At 38.3% G+C, this 27492-nt stretch overlaps 2 protein-coding genes across 7 annotated transcripts in view; both read right to left on the bottom strand.

Moving 5' to 3' along the window:
* TFDP2 (transcription factor Dp-2) overlaps positions 1–27492 on the bottom strand; it is a 162405-nt gene that overhangs the window by 44400 nt on the left and 90513 nt on the right. The window contains exon 1 of one of the 6 annotated variants that reach the window (XM_037525859.2): positions 14306–14386. The exons of the other annotated variants lie outside the window; for them this stretch is intronic. The gene's annotated coding sequence lies outside the window, so the exon portion shown is untranslated. Of the gene's footprint in view, positions 1–14305; positions 14387–27492 lie in introns of those variants that run through there. 6 annotated transcript variants of the gene reach the window in all.
* Positions 25467–25809, bottom strand: LOC119257708 (40S ribosomal protein S27-like). Its single transcript, XM_037525860.2, has one exon. The coding sequence runs from the start codon at positions 25757–25759 to the stop codon at positions 25505–25507; it is 255 nt and encodes an 84-aa protein (XP_037381757.1). The 5' UTR covers positions 25760–25809; the 3' UTR covers positions 25467–25504.

The following is a 27492-nucleotide window of genomic DNA, read 5'->3' as shown; positions in this document are numbered from 1 at the left end:
CCCACAAACTTAACTTCAGACTGTCACTGTGTCTCTCAGAAGATAACAGAGGACTCTGATATAACAAAGAAGGTCACCCAGTTTCAATACTGAAACTGGGGGAAACCTGACACTTAACGGTAGGACTAGGAAGCCACCTCATGCTTAGCCCCCTTCCTCAGATGGCCCCTTTCATTGGCTCTTCCAAAGCTTGTCCACATCCCTTAAGGGTTCCCTTCTCTTAGCTCCTAATCCACAGCAGACACGCATATCTCCTGCAGTAAAAAATTAAGCCATCAAGCTACATTACAGCTCTTCTTCAACCTGTGGACATCTTTTCCTGTTTTTACTTATTTCTCTGAGTGGAAATCCTCATATAAATTATTTCTTTCAGGTCTATTTTGTACCACCCGAGGTCTCCTCAGCTATCTTTCCCATCAATTATCTGCTCTGTCTCTTCAGTTTTCAACTACACCATTTCATCCTTTCAGTTTCTTTCTCTGTCCATTTGTCCTGTATCATTTTCTCTCCCATTCATATTTCACAATTAAATTCTTTATCTTTCTTATGCCCACCTAGGAAGGTCAAGTATCCACATCTTGTTTCTCTTTCATGTTCTCAATTTTGGTATACAACTGACCCTTGGTATATGACCATCACCCACTCTGTAACCCAAACCAGAAATAATCAACCTTCGTTCAATGGACCACCATATCCTTCTTGTTACTGTCTTACCCCACACCCTTATGGTGCTGGCACTTGTTAATTTGAAACTTGATCAAATCTGGTTTGACTAGTTACCCTTTAACTCAGTTGTTCACAAACGTGGTTGCACAATGGAATGACCTGGGAAGCAATAAAAAGTATTAGTGCCTGGCCCCACCCACAGAGCTGTTGATATAATCTATTGGCTGAACTTGGGCATTACACTATAAGCATTTCTCCAGATGGTTCCAACGTGCAGCTAGGGATCAGTGCCGTTCTCTAATTGGATATCCCTCTTCCAATAGATTTCCTCGCCTGTCTACACATCTGTAATAAGCCAGTCTTTCAACTGGCAAAACCGTTTTGAACACTCCCTACTTAGGGCCTTCCAAGACTCCGCAACACCTCATAAATGTCTCTCAGATTCCTCAACATGGGCACAAAAGCTCTATTTAGAGAATTCACCTCGTCCTCCCTCCCCGCCTAACACTCCAGTCAGATTAAATACTTTGTCTTTCAAGGGGCCTCCCTGTTGGCCCAAGGGGTTAAGCCTCATTACAATGAAGCTATCCGCAGGCAATGCAGCATGAGATCGATCCCCCGCCAGGGAGGTGACCCACATGGTGCAGCAGACTTCTCTTGACTCACCTGCTATAACAGGCTAATTATAAATTATACAATTATACACTGCTGCTCCCCTCAGCAGTGGATTTCAGTAGATCCGCCTGTTCTGTTCCCCACTCTGTCTCTGGTGAATCCTCTCACCCCCACCCCCGCACCTCTGGCCTGTACCCCAGTTCTTTTTTTAAAGACTTATTTATTTTTTATTTTATTTAGTTTTTTTAATTTATTTTTATACAAGAACCGGGGTACAGGCCAGAGGTGCGGGAGGGTCAGAGGATTCACCGGAGACAGAGCAGGGAACAGAATAGGCAGACTGACGAAACACACTGCTGAGGGGAGCAGCGGGGCAAGGCAGGAGAGGTCTGCTTCACCATGTGGGATTCTCGCTGGCCAGCTGGGATGGAACTCGCGCTGCAGAGGCTGCAGATAGTTTCACAGTGTCGCGCTCAACCGCCTGCGCCACCAGGGAGGCCCAAGATTTATTTATTTATGCATACAAGAGCTGGGATGTAGGACAGAGGTGGGGGGGGGTGTGTGTGTGAGAGAGGAATTCACCAGAGACAAGAGTGGGGAGAACTGAAAGATCCACTGAAATGCACTGCTGAGGGGAGCAGCGGGCAAGACAGGAGAGATCTGCTGTGCCATGTGGGTCACCTCCCTGGCCAGCTGGGGACTCGAACTCCGGCTACAGTGGCTGATGATAGCTTGATAGCGTTGTCTTTAACCCCTGTGCAACCAGGGAGATCCCTATACCCCAGTTCTTGTATGCATAAATAAATAAAAATAAATCTTTAAAAAAAATTTACCTGGCACCTACTATATGTCAAGTGCTAACATTAAGCATTATGGATCTTCATTGCAAATGACACTGTCTCTGTGCTCAAGGGGCTAATAATACACTCTTATAGAGGGAGCCTATCTGGAAGGCAGTGTGAGAATGTAATTAGAAAGGAGAATGGGATTGTATGTTATAAAATAACTGCTTTAAAAACAATAATACACATTTTAAAGCCTCCTTCCACCACAATAAATATCCTTTCAACTGCTCAGCGTTGCCTAAGTGGCACGTTGATCCTGGTTTCTGCAACATCACTATTAATAATGGGTATCTCCTCTGACAAGCATTCCTCTGTGGGAAATTCAGCCTCATAAATTAAGCAGATAAGAACAATCAGACATGTCCTAGGCTTGCAGAATTGTGGATAAATTAATCCTGAAAACAATTTAAATGCTTCAACATCTTTTGGTACATGCATGTGATAGAATATTATACAGTCTCTTAACACTATGTAAGCATGTACTGTCATGGAAAAATGTTTCCATTTTAAGGGAATATGATTACTATGATTCTATTTCCCCTAAAAATTATAGCTACACATAAATTTATTCATGCATTAAAAGCTTGGCAAGATAAACAACAAATTTTTAATAAACGTTAATTCTGGTTAGTAGTATGGAGTCAAGTATTACTTTTTTTTATACATTTTTACTATTTGAAAAAGCATTTTATGAACACACATGTAATTCGTTTATAATTTAAAAGCTACCGCCATTTTGAAGAAAAAGTGAGAGCAACAGGGAAACAGCTACAACTGCTGTTTCTCTATAAATGAGTATCCATGCTTTAAAATGAGTTAAATGAAATGTGCTTTAGAAGCAGTTAAACAGGAGGCGCCTACCTGGTGGCCCAAGGGGTTAAATCTCAGAACTATGAAGCTATAGGCAGCCACTGCAGCACGAGTTCCATCCAGCCAGGGAGCTACCCACATGGCCCAGCGGACCCCCTCCTGTCTTGCCTGCTGCTCCCCTTAGCAGTATATTTCAGTAGATCCACCCGTTCTGTTGCCCACTCTGTCTCTAGTGAAGCCTCTCAAACCTACCACTCACCACTGGCCTATACCCCAGCTCATGAATGCATAAATAAATAAAATAAATGGAAGCAGTTAAAGGGGCTCCACTGTGAAAAAACTAAAATCAGGAATAAAAGCCACAGATTTAGATAAAATTTACTTTCTTTCAGTCAACTAGATTCAGCAGCAGAAATAATTTTCTTTACTCAAAAAGGACACATTTCAATGGGTAATAAACACGCAGTGTCTTGAGATTTCAGCCATGGCAAGAGAAGCACCACCAAAGCAAGTCAAATTAATTTTCCATAAGTACTTCACAGGTCTGTGGCCACAAGGCCTGACGCTGCCAGAGCCAACTCCGGGTACTCGCTGTATTTATTAAACATAAAAATTTTAAAAGCTGCCTGGATCTTGGTTCCAGCAATTCCCTGAATTAACTAAGTGAGATCACCTGGGAAGAGTTTGGGACAACAGCTCCGAACTTACACCATTCTTAGCAAAGGTACAACATTTTGGCTCAGATTTCATTTTAATTTCTTAAGGATTTGGAATCCTCTCGCTTTCCAATAGAATTGTTTAGACATCAAAGATTTCTTTCACTCATGATTTTTAGGGAGTTCCAGTTACAGTGAATCACCTTCAATGTGTCCAATTAAAATGGAAAATTCGAATAACTTTTTTTTTATATATAATGCCAGTATAAGTTACTTTTTCACAGCACTGATTTTTCTGAAAGATCTTTCCCCACTCCTTTGCCTGAATAAACTTTTGGAAGAACTTTCTTCATTCAAGCCTGCATCACCTCTTCCTGGATGAACCAAACCAGTAACTTACTGTAGGAAAAAATTTGCCTATTTTGTGGATTTGTAAATATCTCAAATCTCAACTAGTATTTATCTTCTATGTCAAGAATACAACTTCACAGGACAAATGTACAGCCCTCTATAAAAGTTAAAAATGACCTAGACTGTGTGACTGTCAAATTCATAGAACTCTAGGCTTAAAAAAAAGGATGGGAAAAAGTGAGGTAGGCAATTTAATATCAGTTAGTAAGAGGCTAATTATAAATTGTACAATCTCCTTGCTGACTCCTCTCTTTCTCTTATATTCTCTCTTCATTCAATCCATTAATAAATCATGTTGCCTCTACCTTTAAAACATATCTTGAATATAACTATTTCTCACCCACTACGGTCCAAATTAGTACCTCTTGCTTGGATTATTGCAGTATCTTTCTTGATTTTATCAACCTGACTCTATACTGTGTCCATTCTACCCCACCCCACAACTCTATTCCCACATTGTCCAACACAGTAGTCATTAGACATGTGTTAACTATTAAGCACTTGAAATATGACTAGTGTGACTTGAGGACCTGATTTCAAATTTACTTAATTTTAATTAATTTATATATTGAATGATAATGTTTTAGCTATGTTGGGTTAAGTAAAATCTATCATTTAAGGCAAGTTTATTTGTTTTTTTTCCTACCTTTTTAAATATGGCTACTACAAAACTTTAAATTACATAAATGGCCTCATATTATACTATCAGTCATGGAGTTCCTGCTATATGGAGCAATTCTCTTAAAAACCTCCAGTTGGCTTTGTATCTTAGTGAACATAAGTCCTCATGAGGGTTTAGAGAGCTCTATGTTACCTGTATCCCACCTTTTCTGACCTTGTATCTGTCAATACCTTATTACGACATTCCAACACATTGACTCTCAATATTCCTTTGTCAAACCACACCAAACAAGTTTACAAGTCATGGTCTTTGTCCTTAGTTTCCTCTGCCTGCAACTTTCTTCCCTCAGATATTTATAAGCCTGATTCCCCTGCTTCCTTCAAGTCTGCTCAGCAGTCACCACATCAGATACCTGACCATTCTATACCAACACCACCTAATTTACTATGGTTTTCTACCGGAGTACTTATCTCTATATGATAAACTATATTTATACTATATTTACTTGCTTATGTGCTTGTGATCTGTTCACTGACAGCCTATCCACTCTCAGAATTTTAAGTTCTATAAGGACAGGGCTGTCATCTCATTCACTGCTGTATGTATAGCACTGAGCAGAGGCTGGGTCTTAGCAGAGATCCACAAATATTTGTTGGATGAATGGATGAATGAATACATGAATGTCTGCATGCAAGCATATGATAAAAATTCAGGAGACAAAAATGTACAATAAAGGGCCTCCCCTGGTGGTGCAGCGGTTGAGCGCTGGGCTGTGAAGGTGCCCGCAGCCTCTGCAGCACCGGTTTGATCCCCAGCCACCCGCGAGGGTCCCACAAGGCACTACAGACCTCTCCTGCCGCGCCCGCTGCTCCCCTCAGCAGTGCATTTCGTCAGTCTGCCTGTTCTGTTCCCCGCCCTGCTCTGGTGAATTCTCTCACCCTCCTGCACTTCTGACTATACCCAGTGCTTGTATAAATAAATAAATCTTAAAAAAAAAATGTACAATGAAAACTAAGCCTCCTCCCATTGCTAACCGTCACTTAACCATTCTCTTGTCCAAAGACAGCTACTGGTGCCATTTTTTTAAATAACCTTGCAGAAATATTACAAGTATATAAAACATATAGCATATTCCTTTTTCCCTTTCACATATGGTTGAATACTATATTAGTCTGCATGCTGCTTTTTTCCCCCCAATTAATAATATTGCATCTTTGATGCCTTTCCATGCTTATGCACATAGTGCTGCCTCAATATTTATTTTGTTAGTTACACAGTATTTCCTTTCATGGCTCTGGAAGTTTATTTATTGAGTTCTTTAGTAATGGAGAAGCTTTTAGTATTGCACATATTATTAACTGTAAAATCTTTTATTACTACAAATAATACTGCAATGACTACACAGATCTTTACACACACGGGCTGCACCAAATGGTAGCACCAATTTACTTTCCATTTACAATGTATAAAAGTGTCCACTTCCACATATCTTCACCAACTCAATGTGTTACCAAACTTTATTTTTCATTTTTAAGATGAAAATAGCATCTCATTTTTATTTTTATAAATAAGGCTAGACGTGTTAAAAGTCACCTAGTTTTTCCTTCCTTATGCCCATCTTTCTATTGGGTGATGATTATTTTTTATTAGTGGGCCCTCTTTAAGTAAATGTAACATTTGTGTTTTGTGTGTTTTTTTTTTTAAAGATTTATTTATTTATTTATACAAGCACAGGTAGAGTCAGAAGCGCAGGAGGGTGAGAGAATTCACCAGAGCCAGAGCGGGGAACAGAACAGACTGAAGAAATAGTCTGCTGAGGGGAGCAGTGGGCGTGGCAGAAGAGGTCTGTCGCGCCATGTGGGACCCTCGCCAGTGGCTGGGGATCGAACCGGTGCTGCAGAGGCTGCGGGCACCTTTGCAGCCCAGCGCTCAACTGCTGCGCCACCAGGGGAGTCCCTGTTTTTTGTTTTTTTGATATGATTTCCTTATCACATTTTACAAGAAAGTGGTCAGTTTTTATGTTTGTTTTTATGACTTTTATGTCATACTTAAAAAGATCTATGAGTATGTTTAAATATAAAAATGAAGGTCAGAGTAACTGCAAAGTTTATTTATCTTTGCTCCCCACCCTGGAGGTCCACATTATATAAGGTCGTGTTATACTTTATTTGTCTTACAGGTGTTGAATATTTCCAGTTGGAATTATCATTAATTACATGCTAAGACTGAATGAAACATCACCCATGTTTCCTTATATATTTTTTAAGATTTATTTATTTATGCATACAATAGCTGGGGTGTAGGCCAGAAGTGCAAGGGGTGAGAGGATTGACCAAAGACAGAGTGGGGAGCAGAACAGGCAGATCTACTAAAATACACTGCTGGAGCAGTGGGTGAGACAGAAGAGGTCTGCTGCGCCATGTGGGTCACCTCCCTGGCCGGGAATTGAACTCATGCTGCAGTGGCTGCAGATAGCTCACAGTGCTGCCATTTAACCCCTTGCACTGCAAGGCTGGCCCTCCTTATAATATTTTAATGTCCTTATTTTAAATCCTTGATCTCAATTTATTTGATGCAAGAAGTAAAAGACCCATTTTTTTCCTAGATGGATACTTTTTTTTTAATTATAAATTCCCTTTTACCTATATTTTACTTCTAAGCCACAATGATAACACAATGTACATGCCTAACAAGTTTTAACTGACTTTGATGTACAAATAAAACATGATCACCCTTTACCAATAAGAAATTCAAAGACCCATTGATGATTCTTTTTTTTTTAAATAATAAATTTTATTTTTATATTCCCCATACAATTGCAACCCCGCCATTCTGACCCCAATAGATGGATACTTTTAATGAATGATCTACTCCCTCTCATGCTGATATAAAACACTACCTTGATCGCATACTTTCTCAGGTCAATTTACTGACTTCCTTTCTGCTTCAGTGATCTCCCTACTTATGTGCAGGTTATGTGGCCTTACAGCATTCATTATTAATATTTCCACTAAAGAATAAGGAGGGTCAGAAAAAGAAAGTGTCAAAACATTTCTTTCCCTCCCAGAGTACCCTTTTAACTATTTGTTAATAACTGCTATATAGGATTATTGATTATTTTCAAATACAGTACTAATGAGGTCAGGTCACAAGTCGATTCTGGAATGGGCCAATTTGTTTTGCAGGGAGAAATGATTCCACAACCTCACGACTATATTTATAATTCTAGCCAGTCATCTGGAAAGCAGTACATATCATTGAAGAGAGAGTGGATGAGGGAGAAATGATATGGATGGCTCAGGGGACACCCATTACTGTTACTTGAAAAATAACTGGCCCAACAGATGAAAAACACTATAATCATAAATAAAACATGTGGGCCTCCCTGGTGGCACAAAGGGTTAAGCACAGGACTATGAAGCTATCCACAGCCACTGCAGCGCAAGTTTGATTCCCGGCCAACCAGGGAGCTATCCACATGGCACAGCAGACCTCTCCTGTCTCGCCCACTGCTCCCCTCAGCAGTGTACTTCAGTCAGTCTGCCTTTTCTGTTTCCCACTCCATCTCTGGTAAATCCTCTCACCCCGACACCTCTGGCCTGTACCCCAGTTCTTGTGTGCATAAATAAATTTTTAAAATAAATAAATAAATGAAACATGTATAAGTCACTTGTAATTGATCTGAAAAAAACAGCACATTCAAATGGAATACCAAAGCTATAAGATAAGTAAAATAGAGCACATCCATGTACACTGTGCACCTCAGAATTATGGGGTAAAGGTAAAAAAATAAAACTTGCAGTTACTGGGACTTCCTTCATTTTTATGTTTGAACACTCTCCAAACTTTATTTAAAAGTTTTCACTCTATCTATAACTAGCTACTAATATAACTACAATGTGCATTACCTACCTGTAACTTGTAACACTGTTATGTTCTGTTTTGTTGCAAGGTACAAGTTCACTAAAATTCCTAAGATTCAAACTCCAAAAGCCCTCACTATTACTGAACTTTTTAACTTGAATGACTGAACATCACCATAAATGGGACAGGTGAGAAAGAGAATACTATCTCCAAAGTACAATGCTTAAACTGACCTTTTGATCTGGTTCCAAATGGAAATCAAGCATCCTCTGGTGCATAAGAGGGACAGGAGCTTGCAAATGCTCATTCCTACAAGTCACAGGAACGGAAGCCTGTGTGTTTCTGCAGCTGTCAGAACACAGAATTCAAGGTTCCTAATGAACCAGAATCTTTCTATTAACCAAAAGTAAGGATCCTTGAAATGGTCATAACAAGAAACAGTGCAGAAATACCCTAAGGGCATACTCCTAAGAGAGTCAATAAATCTTCAGTCAAGTCTTTCCTACATATCTGCAGGATAAAACCTGTTATCTTGGCTTTGATAATCATTTTTACTTGGAGGACACCTTCTAAAAAAATTAGCTAGTTCCCTCTTTCTGTGGTGTTCAGAACCATAAATGCTCTGGATTTTCTAATTTGACAAGAGGAAAAAAATGTCTTTTTCCATCTTCCCACATGCCTGAATTTAAACTGGACCTCTTCATTTCCTAAACACCTTAATTCAAGCTCTGATATCTGGAATTGCTTTCATTTAGCTCACTCAGCCTCAAAGCTAAAATTAATGATTTAATCTAGTCTCACTAGGTTTCCTTTGCAGGCCCTTTCCCATTCCCTTTTAACATTTTTAAAATGTCCATTCAAAAAACACTTGCCTCTGCCTCATCTACAGGTTTGAGCCTCCTGGTTTTCAATGCTTCTTTATCTTTAGGTAAAACATCATTTTGTCCTTTTTCTATTACCTTGCTCAGTCAAAGAAACCTTCTAATTTTCTCATTTCTCTTCCACCTGCTTAATTAGAATTTCTATTTTTGGATAATATATCTTCTGATTAATAATTGGGTAAGTTTACCATGTGCCCTTAAACAACTTGGTTCTTCCAAGACTTCAGAGCAATTTTCCCCAAATGTGCCTGGTCATAAGATGCAAAAAGTGGGTAGGAGAAGTAGAAGACTCCCTCTTATTCAAAATACACAAAATGGACACCAGAAGACTTACAAACGAGGAGGGAATGACTATTTTTAAAAAGGCCCTTAGGTGATTCTTATGATCAGGCAAGATTGGGAAAGACTTCAAGTTCTGTTCTTCTCTTTGTTCAAATTAAGAACTCACTGGAGTGTTAAAGTGGACTCTTTCAATGATAATAACTATCTCTATTGTCATTTTAAAAAGAGAAGGGCCTGAGTGATCTTTATTTCTTCCATCTCCTGTTCTTAAAAGCTGTATCTTTTTAACGTGTAGTCTATTTTCAACCACCACTTTTAGCAACATCACCATAGGCAATGCACCCGCCAGATGGCACATAGACACTGTGTGCATGCCTGGTGACAGGGAAGCAGCACATTTTATCTCCTACCAACAGCCACTGAATGGCCAGAGTAGATCAAAGCAGCTGGGTGAAACCACAAGGATCAGAATATTTGAGTATTAAAATACCCAAGGGCACTTAATTGGCAATCATTCTTACAAAGAAATCTACAATCCCTCTGAGATGGTAATTTGCCCCATAGAATGTTAACAAATAAATCACTTTAAATTTACAGTCAAAAGAGAGATTTTCCTAATATTTATAAAAGGCGGGGATGATTGCTGGCAAATCTAAAATTTTAAATTGGGTTCTTAAAAAAATCTAAAACTTTCCGATTACTTAAATTTAAACAGACAATGAGCCACCCCTGAATTAGCTTCCAAGTAATTCGTCCCCTCAGCAAATAAAAAAGGGGATCAATGTATTCTAAAATACCATATTAAATGGCTCATTCAAAAGTGCAACTTTAACTGAATTCTATTTAACAAGATGTTCCACTTAAGAGCTATTATTAAAACTACATTTTAATCATATTATGAGATCAGGAAACCTTATAGACAGCAATATTAACAAAATCTTTTGTATTAAATCTTCACACCATAAAAGATTTTGCAAACTTTTATAATTTCGCCAGTGTTTACTTTGCATGCATTAAGTGCTCAGTTAGCAGTCTCTTCATTTTTCTTTCAGAAGAACTACCAAGAGAGTTGCCAACGTCTGCCTGCAAGTGGGCAAAGTGCCAAAAAACAAATGCCCCTGCATATGATCTCCAACTTTAAAGACTCAAAAGTTGATTTGGAAATTGAGTGCTTGAAACTTGGTACAACGAAACAATGCCATTACAAGATAGGTCCTGGATCTATGTAATATACATAGAGCACAATACTCACTGCTTGACCTGCTCCTGAACAGCAATATAAAAGGCAAACCCAGAAAAATACACACATCCAAGCAAATCTTTCCTCCACCTCAGGAATGAGAACAGGAGAGGTTGCCACTGAGTCTAAGTGCACAGTACATAAGGTAGTCAGGATATCTAACTCAGCTCTGGGCATTCTGACGTGAACTGTGAATCGGGAAGGACTCAGTTTGTGCTAATGTTCTCATATATAAGGCATGGACTTCACCCTCTGCTTTCAACTTACTGCTCTTTAAATTGGAAGGGTTAACAGGAATTATTGGGCATTCCTGGTGGTGCAGGGGTTAAAGACACAGCGCTATCAAGCTATGGCTAGCCATGCCAGTTCAATCCCTGGCCAGAGAGCTAACCCACATAGCTCAGCAGACCTCTCCTGTGTGGCCTGCTGCTCCCCTCAGCAGTGTATTTCAGTAGATCTGCCTGTTCCACTCCCCACTGTCTCTGATGAATCCTCTCACCCCTGGCAACTCTGGCCTACAGTTCAGTTCTTATATACATAAATAAATAAATATTTTTAAAAAGTATCTATTATTTGTGTGTTATTGCTGGGGATGCCTGCCTTGTTGAGTAACTTATTGCCATGCTACATTTATAATCATTTAAGTGACGCATTTTTGATGACTATCAACACAATCTTTGATGCCGCTATAGTTAGGTATCACATATGGGGCCGCCTACTTTTTTTTTTCAGGGTTGTCTAGTCTATCAAAATGATACAGTCTTTGGTCAAAACCAAAAATTATTACTTTAGGGGCCTCCCTGGTGGCCTAGGGGTTAAGTCTAAGTGCTATCACCACTATGGCCTGAGTTCAATCCCTGGCCAGGGAGCTAGCTCACATGGTGCAGCAGACCTCTCCTGTCTCACGGCTGCTCCCCTCAGCAGTGTATTTCAGTAGATCTGCCTGTTCTGTTCCCCACTCTGTCTCTGGTGAATCCTCTCATGCCCCCACACCCCTGGTCTACACTCCAATTCTTCTACGCAAAATAAATAAATAAAGTGTAAAACTCTTACTTCACTCAAACCTATAACTTTTAAATCCATTTTAAACGCCACACAAGTTACTTATTTTAGAAAGAGAAACTCAATTGTTAAATATTGCTATTCCTTAAAAAGGCAAAATCAATCACTTCTACAATCTTGATCTTAATTAAAACAATGATCCAAAATGTTTTAAAAATCTCCAAATTCTGTCACTATTATCAGAAGTAAAGAATATCTTCAAGGATACCCACAGATCTAGCTAAGAGCAAGAGAAATTTTAAATAATGTCCTTGAATGTTTATCTTTTTTCCAGTCCTCTCCTAAAATCAATTAAACATTTAAAAACCATTTACTATTTATTTGCCCTATATATAAACACTGAACTCCATACAGTTCAATGAAATTTTTTGGCTATTAAACATTATTATTACAGTGGCCATGGCAAATATTTAATAAATGCCTAATATGTGGACACTCTGGAGCTCAGAACTTTTTTCATTAGCCAACTTTAAGAAATACATAAATTCACATTATACAAGAATAGAGAAATTTTCTTTGTGATACTTGTAAAAAGTTTTTACTCATTATGAATTCCACAAATTCAAAAACTTTGTAAAATTCTGATTGTTTTCATTACCTGCACATTACTTCTCAGATCTTTCTACTCTTTCCAGAACATAACTCTCCTTCCATCAGCAGCCAATCTACACTTACTATTAAAGCTTCTTTTTCAGAGGTAAACTGCACACATCATTTCAATAAACCTCAAAATATTTCTCTACATTTCTTATTCAAAGATCGTTTAAAAAAAAGCCACAAGCTTCTCACTGAAGCGAAATGGAAAATGATCGCTATATGTAACTGACATTTTATGTTGCAATTTCATTTTAAGCCTTAGTACCTATTGTGCAATTATAAACTTTTGAAACTAAGTATTCCATACATATCTTTAAAAAGATTAGTTTTTTCCTTATATTCCACATGAATCAGTGACCAATTTTTCCATAATTTAAAAGCAAAGCTAAATGAAAGTTAAAACTTTCTCGTTTCCATTCATAACACCTCATTTTTTGTAAGATGAAAAGGGTTTTTCAAAAGGTGTGCTACTCAGAATAAGGATTCTCAAATTCTGAATACGAAAGAATAAACATTAAATGACTGAGTTTTATTTATTCACTGATTAAGTCAGATTTATGACCGCCTCCCCATTCCAGCTACTGTGAATTTTGAATGAAACAACTTCAATTGTAACAGAAGAAACATCTGTTGCTTTTTTTCACCAGGGCTTTCCTAACTGAAAGAAAGGCTCTCAGCCTGACCTCCTCTCCCACTCCCCCACCCCACCCACACTAAGTTCCTTAAAACTTTTTAAAAGTAAATATATTATTTAATTTTCCCTATCTACTTAAAATGTCATAGTTTACAAGCGTCCACTTTCTTATTAAAGCTCAAAACATGAGCAAACGATATCTATATCAAAAAACAAGGGATGTGACTGGTAGAATATTAATCGTAAGTAAAATGCAGACTTCAAGAGCATACTTGAAGTGATCAACTTAAGTTGTCACACACTCTGGGCTCCCCCAGCATTGTTTAGAGGTAAGATTTTCTTCACACTATCTAGATTCATATAGGATCTTTCATGCTGTATTTTCTTTGCCAATCCAGCGCTAACATAATGGCAGTCACTACCCCAAGCAGACACCAAATGGTGCCACCCACACTCTCACACTGTGCCTCATAATAAACCATAAAGCAGTGGAATGCACCGGCTCCTTTATGAGCAAACAATGCCTGAGCTTCATTAGAATACAGCTGACATTTTCAAAGCACAAATACTTTTAAGAAAAATGTACTAGGAAAAAAAAAATTGAAACAGCTATAAAAGCTGATTTTTAAAAAAGTGTCAGGTCTAGTCCAAAGACCTCGAGGAAGCATATTTTGCTGTTGACTATTTTAAAGTTTTCATAAAGGGAAAAAATATATAGTTAAGGGCAAAGCTAATTTTATTAACTACTGGAAAGAAATGAAAGTAAAAACTATCATTTGAATTGCACTCACAAGTAATAACCAGAAGGCACCTTTAAAATCATTCATTTCTTCAACTGCTTCCTTATTCTTGAACGAAGAACACTGAGCTAGAGAATTATTTTCACATTTCCACTATTTGCCCAAGTAACAGTGATAAACTAAGCTGACTCTACCCCTCCCCCCCTGCCTACCCCAACCCCCATACCCTGTAGTTTTCCTGTCTGCAATCAGCAAGGACGTCTTGAATTCAGCGAGTGCTCTTGGCTACTTATCAATTTAACACTGCTGCTGTTGAAAAATTACAAAATAAACGCTGTAAAATCTCACCCAGCAGAAAGAAACAAAATGATCTCTCTTACCTGGTCTAAAGAAGCATGCCTCTCACTGCAGTACCAACAACACTCTACAGTCTTTGTTACCATTCAGTGGAAACTTGAGACTGTGTCAGACATAAGCAATCGAGCACAGAAAAGCTCAATTTAAAATACTTCTCAGTAAAACTAAAAAGATGCTCAAGAAAACAGTTCAGTTAAGCAGCTTTCAAAAGACCAGTGAAAACCTCCTGTGCAAGAAAGACACTTCAAAAGAAACTGAAAGTGCATGCCTTAAGGGAGAAGGGGGCCTTTTAATATACAATTTTACTTTCTTATCAGAGGTTTTTTAAAAAGTATGCTTAAAATAAAAGTGTTAAATGCTTAATTCCAAGCCAACATTTTTCTAGAAATCCCTTAAATTTTAGCTAAAAAAACAAATTAAACTTACTCATGAAACCTGCACAATTTGAATTATACATGTCAGGGTATTTGCTGGCTCCACAGCAGTCACAAAGCAGGAGACCTTATTGCATCTTGAAAGCAAAGTAAAACATGAGTTTCAGTGGAAAAAAGGAAAAAACTCTCGAAAAACTGGTCAGGGCTTTTCAACCTGTAATAGCTGTTTTTCTTTTCTGGGAGGGGAAAAAAGTCCTGGTCCTGCCCCCTGAGATAGGAGGCTATGCTTCAATGCCAAAATGAATGACAGGCCCATTTCTGATATCAACAAAGAGCAGCTTAGTTGTACTCGAGGTTTTTTTCACTTTCCCACACAGTTAGAAGTTCTAAATTTTTCAGGTTAGTATCTTTATATCTAGGGTTAAGTACCTTTCTCCATTTTCTCAAGGGAACCCAATAATACTGTCCTAGTTTTTTACATGATTAATTAAAAATACATACATACTCATCCAATTTTTCCTAGGCAGGAAGTTAAACAAAAGAAGTGCTCTTAAGTTCCTTTTCAAATCTATCCTTTGCAATATCAGCTCACTGAATGACTAATAATTAATATTAATAAGTTTTTCCTGCATCCTCGTACATAGGAACAAGGAGAAATAAAATGCAGGTAACAAAAATAAGGTAACCGAGATTAGAAAATTTTTAACTAGCTAGATGTAAAAATTATTTTAGTAAAGTACATGTCTCTATTATACAAATTCAAAATAATAAAAACTTCAATCATCAACATGTATTTTATTGAATCCCTATTAGGTGTCAAGCACCAGTTGGGGTTCTAGGGATACAGCAGTGAACACAACAGACAAAATATTATAGAAACAAAAATCTCCATCTTTAGTGAATTTATTAGTTTATATCTCAGTTCCCCAAGAGTACCACTCTCCTCAGTAAGGTAACTTTCCTTCTTTGATTAGTTACCACCTAATCTGAAATATTCCCATCTGAAAGTAGATATGCAAACAGCTCCAGGAAGGCAAGGACCTTGTGCTTTGTTCAGCGTTGTCACTTCTCTAGTGTCCATGACAGTGCCTGCTGGACACCAAATAAACATATATTGAATGAAATAGATCAAAGAGAGCTTTTTCCTAGTCAAACTTTTCTTTGCAGACTATGTATCACATATTACACTTAATATGGACACAGATATGTAAAAAGCTGTAATATAGAATAGGGTAAAAAATTAAATTGGGGCCACCCTGGTGGCACAAGGGGTTAAGACGCAGCATTATGAAGCAATCTGCAGCCACTGCAGCATGTGTTCGATCCCCAAACAGGGAGGTGACCCACATGGCGCAGCAGACCTCTCCTGTCTCGCCCACTGCTCCCCTCAGCAGTGTATTTCAGTCAATCCACCTGTTCTGTTCCCGACTCTGTCTCTGGTGAATACTCTCACCCACCCACCCACACCTCTGGCCTGTACCTCAGTGCTTGTATGCATAAATAAATAAATCTTAAAAAAATTAAAATTAAATCTTAAAAATTAAAAATGTCTAAAATTGAAAATATAACCTACATGGCCCAGTATCTTTTCAGATGCTGAATCCTGCTTTCACTAGAAGATGTGGGGTCATTACAATATTTGAGTAAAGGGATCAGTTAAAATTCCATATAGTGAGTTTTTGTGGACAGATTTTCAGAGGAGTTTTGAATAAAAAGAAACTTGGAAAATACACAGCATCCAATTTTGTGTGTTAAATACTTGTATATTTCCATTTATATATTCATATTTGGAAATAATTTTAAACTCCCCATCATTCTTGTCATCACTCTTGGTCACCTTATCAGAAAATAAGCGTACAGCTCCAACCTATCAGATCAGCCAGAAGTGTTCACCTGTGTCACCCGAATCAGGATATTAAGAGAATGATAAAGCCACACCTGTTCTGTTACAGGTTTAAAACAAAGGAAGACAAACATCCCAAAACTCAGGTACACTCACCAAACTTCCAAATGGCAGAGAATCCCCCACCTTCACCCCTCCAGAAGTGGGCAATTAAACAATTCCAAATTCAAATATGAAATACCTGGAATATTCACGTACTTGATGTATGTTCTAATAATAAATCTAATAGCAGGGCCTCCCCTGTGGCGCAGGCTGTTGCACGTGCGCTGTGAAGCTGCCCACAGCCTTTGCAGTGCTGGTTCGATCCCTGCCGGCTGGCGAGGGCCCCACATGGCACGTGGGGGAGCCTCTCCTGTCGCGCCCACTGCTCCCCTCAGCAGTGTATTTCATCACTTTGCCTGTTCTGTTCCCCGCTCTGTCTCTGGTGAATCCTCTCACCCTCCAGCACATCCCTGTACCCCCGGTTCTTGTATAAATAAATAAATAAAAATCTTTAAAAAAAAAAAAAGGTAGTATTTAAAAAAAAAAAAAATCTAATAGCAACCCAAGGGCAGGAAGACATGATGACTGAGGTGAAATAATAGATAAAATAAGGTGGTGTCAAAGTAGCATTCTATTTTTCCTGTAGGCACAATTTTTCTTCTTTCTAATCATCATTCTTTCTTTCAACAAAAACTTACTGAGTACCTCTAACGTATCAGGCACTGAGTTAGGCAGTAAACTGACCTGTTTCCTATTGTGTACTACATAAGTCTCACCTTTCGCCTTTCTCTATTCTTCCATATATTTCCTTCTTCCTGTTTGCCTTTCTTGCCAGTGACCTCTCTCTTGTGCTAAATTCTTTACTCACACTGCCCTCAATCTACTCCCAAGACGCTCTTGGGGGCAGCATAATCTCTACCATCTGTCTTCCTCGATGCACTCTAGGGATTCATGAGTCTTCCCACTGGCATAAAAAAATGCATCTTATGTAGATCCTCTCAAACAATTTCTCCTTACTCTTACATAGAAAATCCAGTGAAACAACATATTATTTATAACAATTATCTAGAAACCCCAAAAGGGGTTAGGCATTCTATCCCCAGGTTCATAAGTTAATTTACTTGGACTGGAGTCGGCAAGTTGACCAAAAGTTAACTACAGTTTTATAGATGTATTTATGATGCTATAGGCAGAAATGCCATTTTACAGCACAATGATAGCTTTTTACTTTCTTGCCCCATTCCCATATCTGCCAACTATAACTAGCCACCAGATTCATATAATGGGGAAATGGAAATTAGCTATATTGTTCCCACACTTAATCACATTTCAAGCAAAATACCTATTTTTCCTGAAGAGGACCACACCTCTTTCTATCTTTTAAACAGACATTTTCCAAGGTTCTGTACTTGATACTACTTTCTTAAGACTTACACTTGTGCATCAGTCAACAGTAACCATTTCTGTGGTTTTTATCACCTCTATATAGATGGCTACAGAAATGTGTATCTCTAGGCTTCTCTGTTCTCTGCTCGAAACTTTTTTTTTTTAATTTTTGTATAGAAGAACTGGGGTGTAGACCAGAGGTGTGGGGGCTAAGAGGACTCACCAGAGACAGAGTGGGGAATGGAACAGGCAGATCTACAAAAATGCACTGTTAAGGGGAGCAGTGGGTAAGACAGGAGAGGTCTGCCGTGCCATGTGGGTTAGCTCCCTGGCCGGGGATCTGACTCATACCGCAGTGGCTGGCGATAGCTCTATAGTGCTGTGACTTAACCCCTGCGCCACCAGTGAGGCCCACATATGGCTACTTAAAATTGCTTAATGCAATAATAAAATTAAAGCCTCAATTTTGCAGTTACACTTAACACACGTTAAGTCTTCTATAGCTCATGTGGCCAAAGCTATTGTACTGATCAGGGCATATATACAACATTTCCATCATAACAGAAACTTCTATTAAATATCTCTGGTCTAAACTACTAAAGAAAGTAGCCTAAATTAATCTCAACCTGGCTCCAAGCTACCACCTTTCCATCCTATCAACTACTCAAATCCTTGTGCATACTTTAGTCACAAATGATTTAGTGGAGCCTGAAGTTTCAAGTGGCAGGCGTTACAGGATGAGGTAGGCTTATGCCAGTATTTCTGAGAAGTTATCTCTGGGAGGGATAGGAACCAAAGATGCCAGAAGGGCAGAAGTAGCTCATTAAAGTCCTCACAGGTTAGGAAGCGATGGAACTTTAGACATATGATTGTAGTCTCAGAGCAGGAATTTGGTATAGTGGTGAGAGCATGAACCTTGGAAACAGAACACTTCAGGTATTTGTTTAGTAAGAGACAGAAATATTCAACTCAAACTAATCTGATTTGAGAAGAAATTAGTTGGCTCAGCTGCCTCACAGAATGCAAGGAAGGGTGAGATAACCAAACTAGAAGGGTCAGGATGCAGCTAGGTCTCATGAACTCGAAGGTTGTCAGGGCTGTGTCTGTCTGTATGACTCAGTTCCTCTGTTACTTGCCTCTGATTTTCTCTATGTCAGCATTATTTTCTTTAACTGTAGATCAGCATTCTTCACAATGTTGGAAACATGGTCTTTGATGTGTCGCTAGCTTTTCATTTTACATGTGCCATTAACCCTCCTCATCCTAAGCCTTAAAATACCAGGAAGACACGCATTGGCTGAACTTGGGTCAGGTTCTTGTCCTGGCCAATGAAATGTCAAAAGGATAAGATGTAGAGCAATCAATCATGGTTAGAAGGACATAATCATGTAAAAATCATAATCATGTAGACAGATGAAGCGAGATTGGTGAAGACTTCTAGGCATCCCTGAGATGGGATCGCTAGCTGAGCTATTCTCAACAAGTCAGTTAAATACAAGAGAGTGAGTAATTTGCCATAAGTCTAGTAAGAGTCGAATTTTAGCTTTAGGTATTCCAACGGTAATAACTGTACTCTGATCACTACAATATTCCTAAAAATTGAAGGGGCTTTGCAGGGGGCGGAGGTACTTGTTATATCCCTCTTTACCTCATTTACCTCTTTAAGGCCACAATGTCCACTCTGTAATAAAATCCTCCTTAAGCAGCAAGGACTCTGGTTTTCATACTTATTTCCCTGTTCAGAAATTTGTATTTTTCCCTCTCTGCTGAGTTCATCTTGACATTTAAAATGCAGAGATCTGCCCTTTGAACAGATGCCAAACTAAAAGCATCCTCCTTTCCATTTCTCCTTAACCACCTAATTTTTCAATAACTGTGATGTCCATAGCCACTATCTTACCCTCTCAACAACTATTAATTACTATACATTTCAATTTTCCAGAAATGTGCCATCTACCTCTTAAATGATAACTACCATGCAAGGTACCAGGGATATAAAAATAAATGTCATAGTCCTTATCCTCAAAAAAACAACTCAGTCTGGCTCTTCTCCAGCTGTTCAAATGAAACTGCACTGTCTGAAGCAGACAGTGAGCTCTACCTTGAAATCCAGTAATGGATGCTTATTGCCCCTGGCCTTGTTCTATTTGACCTTGTTGATCTTACAAATTGCATCTTCTTAATGCCATTGCAATTATTCTCTCTTGGCTTTTGCAAAGATCATTTCCTTTCTATTTTACCCCTACCTTTCTGGGCTGATTACATGTATTCTAAATGGCACAACCATGGACCTTCATTCTTGCTATATTTTTGCTTTAGAAGGTGACCAGTGACATAATTTATTATCCAAACCAGATTAACCATTGAGGGTGTTGGGGGCACACACTATTAACCTCTGGATTCCTGCTTAAAAACCTTCAGTGTTTCCTGTTTCCAAATCTTTAAGCAAGGCATACAAAAATCTATTTAGAACTAACCATCTCTTACAGCTTCAATGTGTACTTTTCTATGGCTGACACCCAAACCTACCTTAAAACCTATTTTTACTCGGATCTCAGAGTAGACTGAGATTATGTCCAGCAGAGAGACTCATTTGAATTTCTCCCCTACCCAACAGCAACCTTGTTACTTCCACTCTCACCCCCTTGTCACCGGGGCCCAGAAACTACTCAGAATCTCCATATTCAGACAAGAAAATGGAGGATTATCAGTATCAAATAATTTGTACAACTGCTACTAAGTGAACTATGATTCTGATCCAGTTCTTTTTTTTTAAAAAAGATTTATTTATTTATGCATATAAGAACTGGGGTGTAGACCAGAGGTGCGGGGAGTGAGAGGACTCACCAAAGAGAGTGGGGGAGCAGAACAGGCAGATCTACTGAAATACACTGCAGAGGGGAGCAGTGGGCAAGTCAGGAGAGGTCTGCTGTGCCATGCGGGTAGCTCCCTGACTGGGGATGGAACTTGTGCTGCAGTGGCTGGCAATAACTTGACAGCACTGTGTCTTCAACCCCTGCGCCACCAGGGAGGCCCCAAATCCAGTTCTTACCTTCTCAAAGACCACACACAGAATGACTATGGAACTAATGATAGCTATAAATTCAATAAGTAGATATAATCAAAGGGCTTACTGGAAACTAATATAGTTCTTTGTGTCATATATTCATTAGTGCCAAAGAAAATCTTCTAAACAAGGGAAAACGAATGCAAAGAAAATCATTTCAGTCACCTACCAGAAAACCCTTTCATGGTTCCCTCATCAAACAGGTCATACTAGGCTCTTAATGAGAGCCAAGTTGCTTCTTTAGGCTCATCTCTCACAGTCCCAGGTGCATGAATTATTTACTGTTCTCTAGGCTTTACTGTCCACACTGATCATAGACTGTTAAGTTCTCAATACCCTTTACCTATTAAACTATAAAACTATAAAATGTTATCTCCTAGTGAAGATATTTCCAATTCTCTGAAGCAGACCTGGTTCTATTTTAAGTTCCCACAGCATGATGAACACATATTATATTCATCATATTCCTTTGTAATTTACATGCCTTTGACTTTCAATAGTGTGTAAATTCCTCCACAACATTTTTCTGGCTCTCCAGGCCCCCTTAGTATCCCCCTTATTGTGTAGAAAACCATGTAGAAGACAAACAACAGCTATTAAATAAATGTATGAACAAGTGCCCTTTATTGATCAAATACCTTAAGTAGCTACCCATCCATTAAAGGAACTCTACTGACTAGAAATATTTTGAGCTACTTTGGCCTGACTTCCCAGCTCTTAATGACCAGACACAGGTGAATTTTTATAACTAACACTTTTCCATTACTAATTACCAGCAACTAGCTACTGTTTCTATTAATAACCTATATTTTTCTGTAATGTTTTCTCAAACATACTAAAGATATCCCTGCAGTACTGTCTTAAATGCTCATGTATAAGAAGAGAAATCTGGAAAGACGAAGGAAGAGTAAGGAACACCAGGAATCTGTGTCCCCACCAAGACAAATGTACTGACAGGGTCTGTCTGATATAACCATTTTGGAACTCTAGAATCTCCCGAAGAACTGCAAATTCCAGGGGAAGACTTGGATAGTATATGCAGTTAATTTTTACTCAATACAGAGTTGGTAGCAGTACTGCTATTTATTCCTTAAACCCAGTCACATGAAAGGCAACTGTGTACATATTTCCACATAGTACTTGGGAATAAAGGTTGGCAAAAAGGACCCTGTCCTCCAAACCATGAACAATCTATGCTCTGATTGGGGATTGCTGCTTCTGGTGACAGAGGTGTAGACAAAGGGATGGGAAACCACTGATGTTGTACCACCCCCCCTTGTTGCAAATTTCCCCTCCCTCTCTGGTTGTAGTGACTTACAGTATATTCAATAGTCTGGCAACTTTCACCTCCTTCATTTTTCTCTTTTCAATCTTTTGGGAGCCAGGCATTAAGGACTTGGACATTAAAAATATTCCATACATGGGTAAAACTAAAAGAGACCACATATATCTGGGGAAAGGCTCAGAAAAGATCTTGAAATACCTTAAATTTACACCTCAGGTTAATCCTTGGCAGCCTAAGATAATTAAAATTACAAACAAAAAAAGGGGACAAGGGCTTCCCCTGGTGGCGCAGAAGGTGAGCCCTGGGTTGCGAGGCTGCTCGCAGCCTCTGCAGTGCCAGTTCGATCCCCGGCCACCAGCGAGGGTCCCACAAAAAAAAGGGGAGCAAAAGCAGCAAATTCTACATTAGAGTCAAATGTTTAGTTTTCAAACTAAATTACAAAAAAAAAATCACAAGATATGCAAACAATACAACCAATTCAAAGGGAAAAAAATAGAACAACTAAAACTATCCTTGAAAAAGACCCAATGACAGATACATTACACAAAAAATTTAAAACAATGCTCTTTAAAATCCTCAAAGAAATAAAGGAAAATGTGGAAAGAGTTAAGAAAATGATATATAGACAAATGGCAATAACAGCAAAAAGCTTAAAAATAACAAAAAAAAATTCTAGAGTTGAAAAGTAAAATAACTGAAATGAAAACTTCACTGGAGTGATTCAAAGGCAGATTGAGCAGAAAGAAAGAATAAGTGAGCTTAGAGACAGACAGCAAGAGTTATTGAATCTATGGGACAGAAAGAAAATAAAGACTGAAGCAAAGTGAACAGAGGCTAGGGACCCATGTGACATTTAAGTCCATTATCAAGTGGACTACATATGCATGGTAGTACTCCCAGAAGACAGAAAGGGGAGAAGAGAATATTTGAAGAAATTAAGGTTGACAGCTTCCCAAATGTAATGAAAGACATGACTATAAATATCCAAGATCAACAGATTCCAAGTAAGATAAACTCAAAGAGAGCTAGCTACACAAAGACACATTATAATTAAGCCTCCAAAAGACAAAGAGATGATTTGAAAGCAGCAAGTGATAGTCTGTCAGACAGAAATCATATATCTGATCCAGAATATATAAAGAGCTCCTAAAACCCAACAACTTCAAAGATCAAACAAATCCATTCAAAAAATGGACAAGGACATGAATAGACATTTCTCCAATGAAAATACTCAAGTGACCAAAACAAGTACATGAAAAGATGCCCAACATCACCAATCATTAGGGAAATGCAGATCAAAACTACAATGAGATATCATTTCATACCTATTATAATGACTATCATTTAAAAAGCAGAAAACAAGTTGGTGAGGACTTGGAACACATGTGCATGGTTGGCAGGAAGATAAAATGGTACAGATGTTAAAGAAATTGGAAAGTCAATTCTTCAAAATGTTAAAAAATAGAATTTATCATATTGTTCTACTGGGTCAATTATACTTGTAGGTATATACACAAAAGATCTGAAAGCTTGGTCTCAGAGATATTTGTACTGTCTTGTTTGTAAAAGCACTGTTTGCAATAGCTACAAAATAGAAGCAACCTACATGTCCACTGATGGATGAATGAAGGATAAGCAAAATGTGGTATATACAAAAGAATATCATTCAGCCTTAAAGAGAAAGGAAATTCTGACATATGCTACAACATGAATGAACTGCAAGTACATTACACTGTGTGAAACAAGTTGGTTACAAGAAGACAAATGCTGTATTATTCTGCTTACATGAGAAATTTAAGAGTAGTGAATATCACTGAGAACAAAGAAAAATGGCTCATTCCTATGATATTTTTGCATACTGTACTCTTTTGCTTTTTAAATTTTTTCCTTACTCTCTGGTACTACAAGATATCCAGGTTCATCTTGTATATTTCCCTATACCAAACTTCAATTGGCTATTTTTTCTAGCGAGCCTTGGATTCTTTTTTTTTTTTTTAAGATTTATTCATTCATTCATTCATTCATTCATTCATTCATTCATTCATTCAAGCACTGGGTATAGTCAGAAGTGCGGGAGGGTGAGAGAATTCACCAGAGCCAGAGCAGGGAACAGAACAGGCAGACTGACGAAATACACTGCTGAGGGGAGCAGCAGGCATGGCAGGAGAGGTGTGCACGCCATGTGGGACCCTTGTTGGTGGCCGGGGATCGAACGGGCGCTGCAGAGGCTGCGGGCAGCTTCGCAGCCCAGCACTCAACCGCTGCGCCACCAGGGGAGGCCCGCCATGGATTCTTTTATTGGAGAAAAGTATTAGAAATCTGGGTGGTGAATGATATTATTGTTTTTTTAAAAATGTGAATAAGATTTGATAATTTTTATCTGTTCTGGAAAGAACTGTCAACTTGAAATATTTACTTTTCCAGGAATATGGGATGACTTTCATTGATTTAATTCTTTCATGTTTCTTAGGACATAATTAAAAATTTGCATTTACTGTCTGTATATCCTGGTAAAAACAATTGTCTGTCACTTGATATTTCCTCTATCTACTAAAGTGAATCCTCTAAACCTCACAAAGTGTCCATCAACCCACCAGGGTTTCTGTGATCCTTCAGAGTGATCCTCAGCTGTGGCTGCACATTAGGATCAACTGGGACACTTACGAACCTCATGTCCCACTCACATCTGAATCAACGCCCTCTGAGGAGGGACCATTGTTCAAGGTCTCAGGTGATTCCAATGTGTATCTAAGTTAGAGAACTGCCTCCTTAGTCCTTCATCTGGCCTCTTTATTATTTTTTTAAAGATTTATTTATTTATTTATTTATTTATTTATTTATTTATTTATTTATTTATTTATACAAGAACTGGGGAACAGGCCAGATGCGTGGGAAGGTGAGAGGATTCACCAGAGACAGAGCGGGGAACAGAACAGGCAGACTGATGAAATACACTGCTGAGGGGAGCAGCGAAAGACACAGGAGAGGTCTGCTGCGCCATGTGGGACCCTCGCCGGCTGGCCGGGATAGAACTGGTGCTGCAGAGGCTGCGGACAGCTTCATAGTGCAGCACTCAACCACCTGTGCCACCAGGGGAGGCCCTATCTGGCCTCTTTAATTTTTTTTTTTAAATTTATTTTATTTTTTAAAATTTATTTTTATTTATTTTTTATCCAAAACTTGTTTGTTAGGATGGTTTCTCGTTCATCTTGATTCAGGGTGCTTTTAGTGCTGCTTCCATCTGAAGGAGCATCCTTCTGTAAGCCTTGCTTTTCCTCCTGTAGGCTGGCAGAGGACAGTGGAGCAGCCAACACACAATACCAACATTTGTGCATGGCTAAAGACGGTGATGATTTTATAGCATCCTGGGCATTTCACATCCATGAAACAGGAATTGGGGCTCTGCACCAGGTGCTTCTTCTTGTGTTTCCTCTTCTCCTCTTCTGGAGAGGGATGAAGGAGATCCTTTGCGAGAGGCATGTTCTCGTGTGGAGGTCGTCACCGCCGGAAAGGCCCTATCTGGCCTCTTTAAAACTTATTTCCAGTAAGGATTGCTGAGTAATGATGCCTCTACTAGGCACAGATAATCTCCCCTCCCCTCTGCAGAAACACCTAGGCATCCCTAAAATGCCAAAGCTTCAAGTTTTGCCCTATAAGAGAGACATAAACAGCACTGCTGTGCTATTTAAACTATATTCTGCTTAAGCTATATTTTAATAGATAATTATTTTGTTGCTTTCATAAACTGTAAATGACCCTTTTCTTACAGAATTCACATGACTTGAGTAAGTCTAGCTACAACAAACCTTAGTGACTACCCCTTGCAATATTCAGAATCATTTCCTCTCACTAAAGACCAAGATTTTTCTTAAAGGTTCAATTTCTTTCTTTCCCTGAGGTACACCAAACATAATGAATCACAGCCAAATTAAAAACCAAACTCAGCTCAACTCTTGGCTAATTGATTCAATCCTGTAGACAAGTGACCCACCAGAATAATGAAGTATGCCCATTTCCAGGTATAAATACAATTTACTTCAGTGTCTACTGTTTTATATGTCTGGCATTACATTAAAAATTATAAGACACAAAAGAGGGGGTAAAAAGCAAAACAAAACACTCTAAGAGGTAAAGCAATTAACCAGACTGATATATGAACCAGATGTTGGAAATTTAGACAGGGGCTTAAAGTAAGTGTCTCAATTTTCTCATCATTGGAGGGGAAGAAATTTCTTTCCTATCTTGAATCATTTTAAAAGATACCTACGAGTCTAAACCAAAACATTAACAATGTATTACAGGGTTTGTAACTATGCAAAAATAAAAGGTATGCTTAAAAATGCACAAAAGCTAGCAGTGAAGAAATGAAAAATATGTATGGTATGACATTATTTGAAAGTAGACTGTGATAAAAGCTATACACTATACACCCTAGAGCAAACACCAAAGATAAAATCAAAAGGAATAACAAATAAGCAAAGATAAATGTAAATAAAATGGGATCACACAAAAAAATATTCATATTCCAAATAAATCAAGAAAAAGAAAGAAAAGGAAGACCAAACAGATGGGACATATAGGAAAAAACTAGCAATGTGGCAGATTTAAATCCAATCACATCAACAATACACTAATGTGATTATCAAAAGACCTGAATTAAAAACCAGGATCCTCAGAACAAACAATCCTGCCAGGAATAAAGACAGATAAACAATAATGAAAGAAAATACCACAAACAAAATAACACTTAACAATTCCAAACTGCTAATTGGCAGATACTATCCAAAAGAATCCATAAAAAGGTTACCAAGAGTAAGTTTAGCAAGTTTAGTAAGTTTAGCAAGGAAGCAGGGCCCAAAACATGTAATATATGAAAAACACTACAAAAGAGTGAACTTTACTGCATGCAAAAATCTGTGGGTAAATCTGACTTTAAACACAAAACAGAAAACCAAGGAGGTGCAGCAGACCTTGTTTTGTGCCTGTTTTAAATGGGAACATGTTCCTAATGGAGATGTATTAAACATAGTATTGGCTAAAATCTTAAAGATAAATATATATAAAAGTATCTTAATTACTAGTTCATCAGATTTTTTTAAGTGCCCAAATATTTTTAAATGTAACCTAAAAGTATTCCAGACAAAAATATGTTTTCCTCTTATCTATTTAAATTGGTAACTTCTTAATATTAAATCAACCATCTTCACTCTCTT

This window comes from Talpa occidentalis, unplaced genomic scaffold (assembly GCF_014898055.3).
Source record: "Talpa occidentalis isolate TD23 unplaced genomic scaffold, MPIMG_talOcc4v2.1 talOcc4.4, whole genome shotgun sequence".
NCBI classification, from domain to species: Eukaryota; Metazoa; Chordata; class Mammalia; order Eulipotyphla; family Talpidae; genus Talpa; species Talpa occidentalis.
Note: the sequence above shows the minus strand (reverse complement) of the source record. Positions and strands in the feature narration are given on the sequence as shown.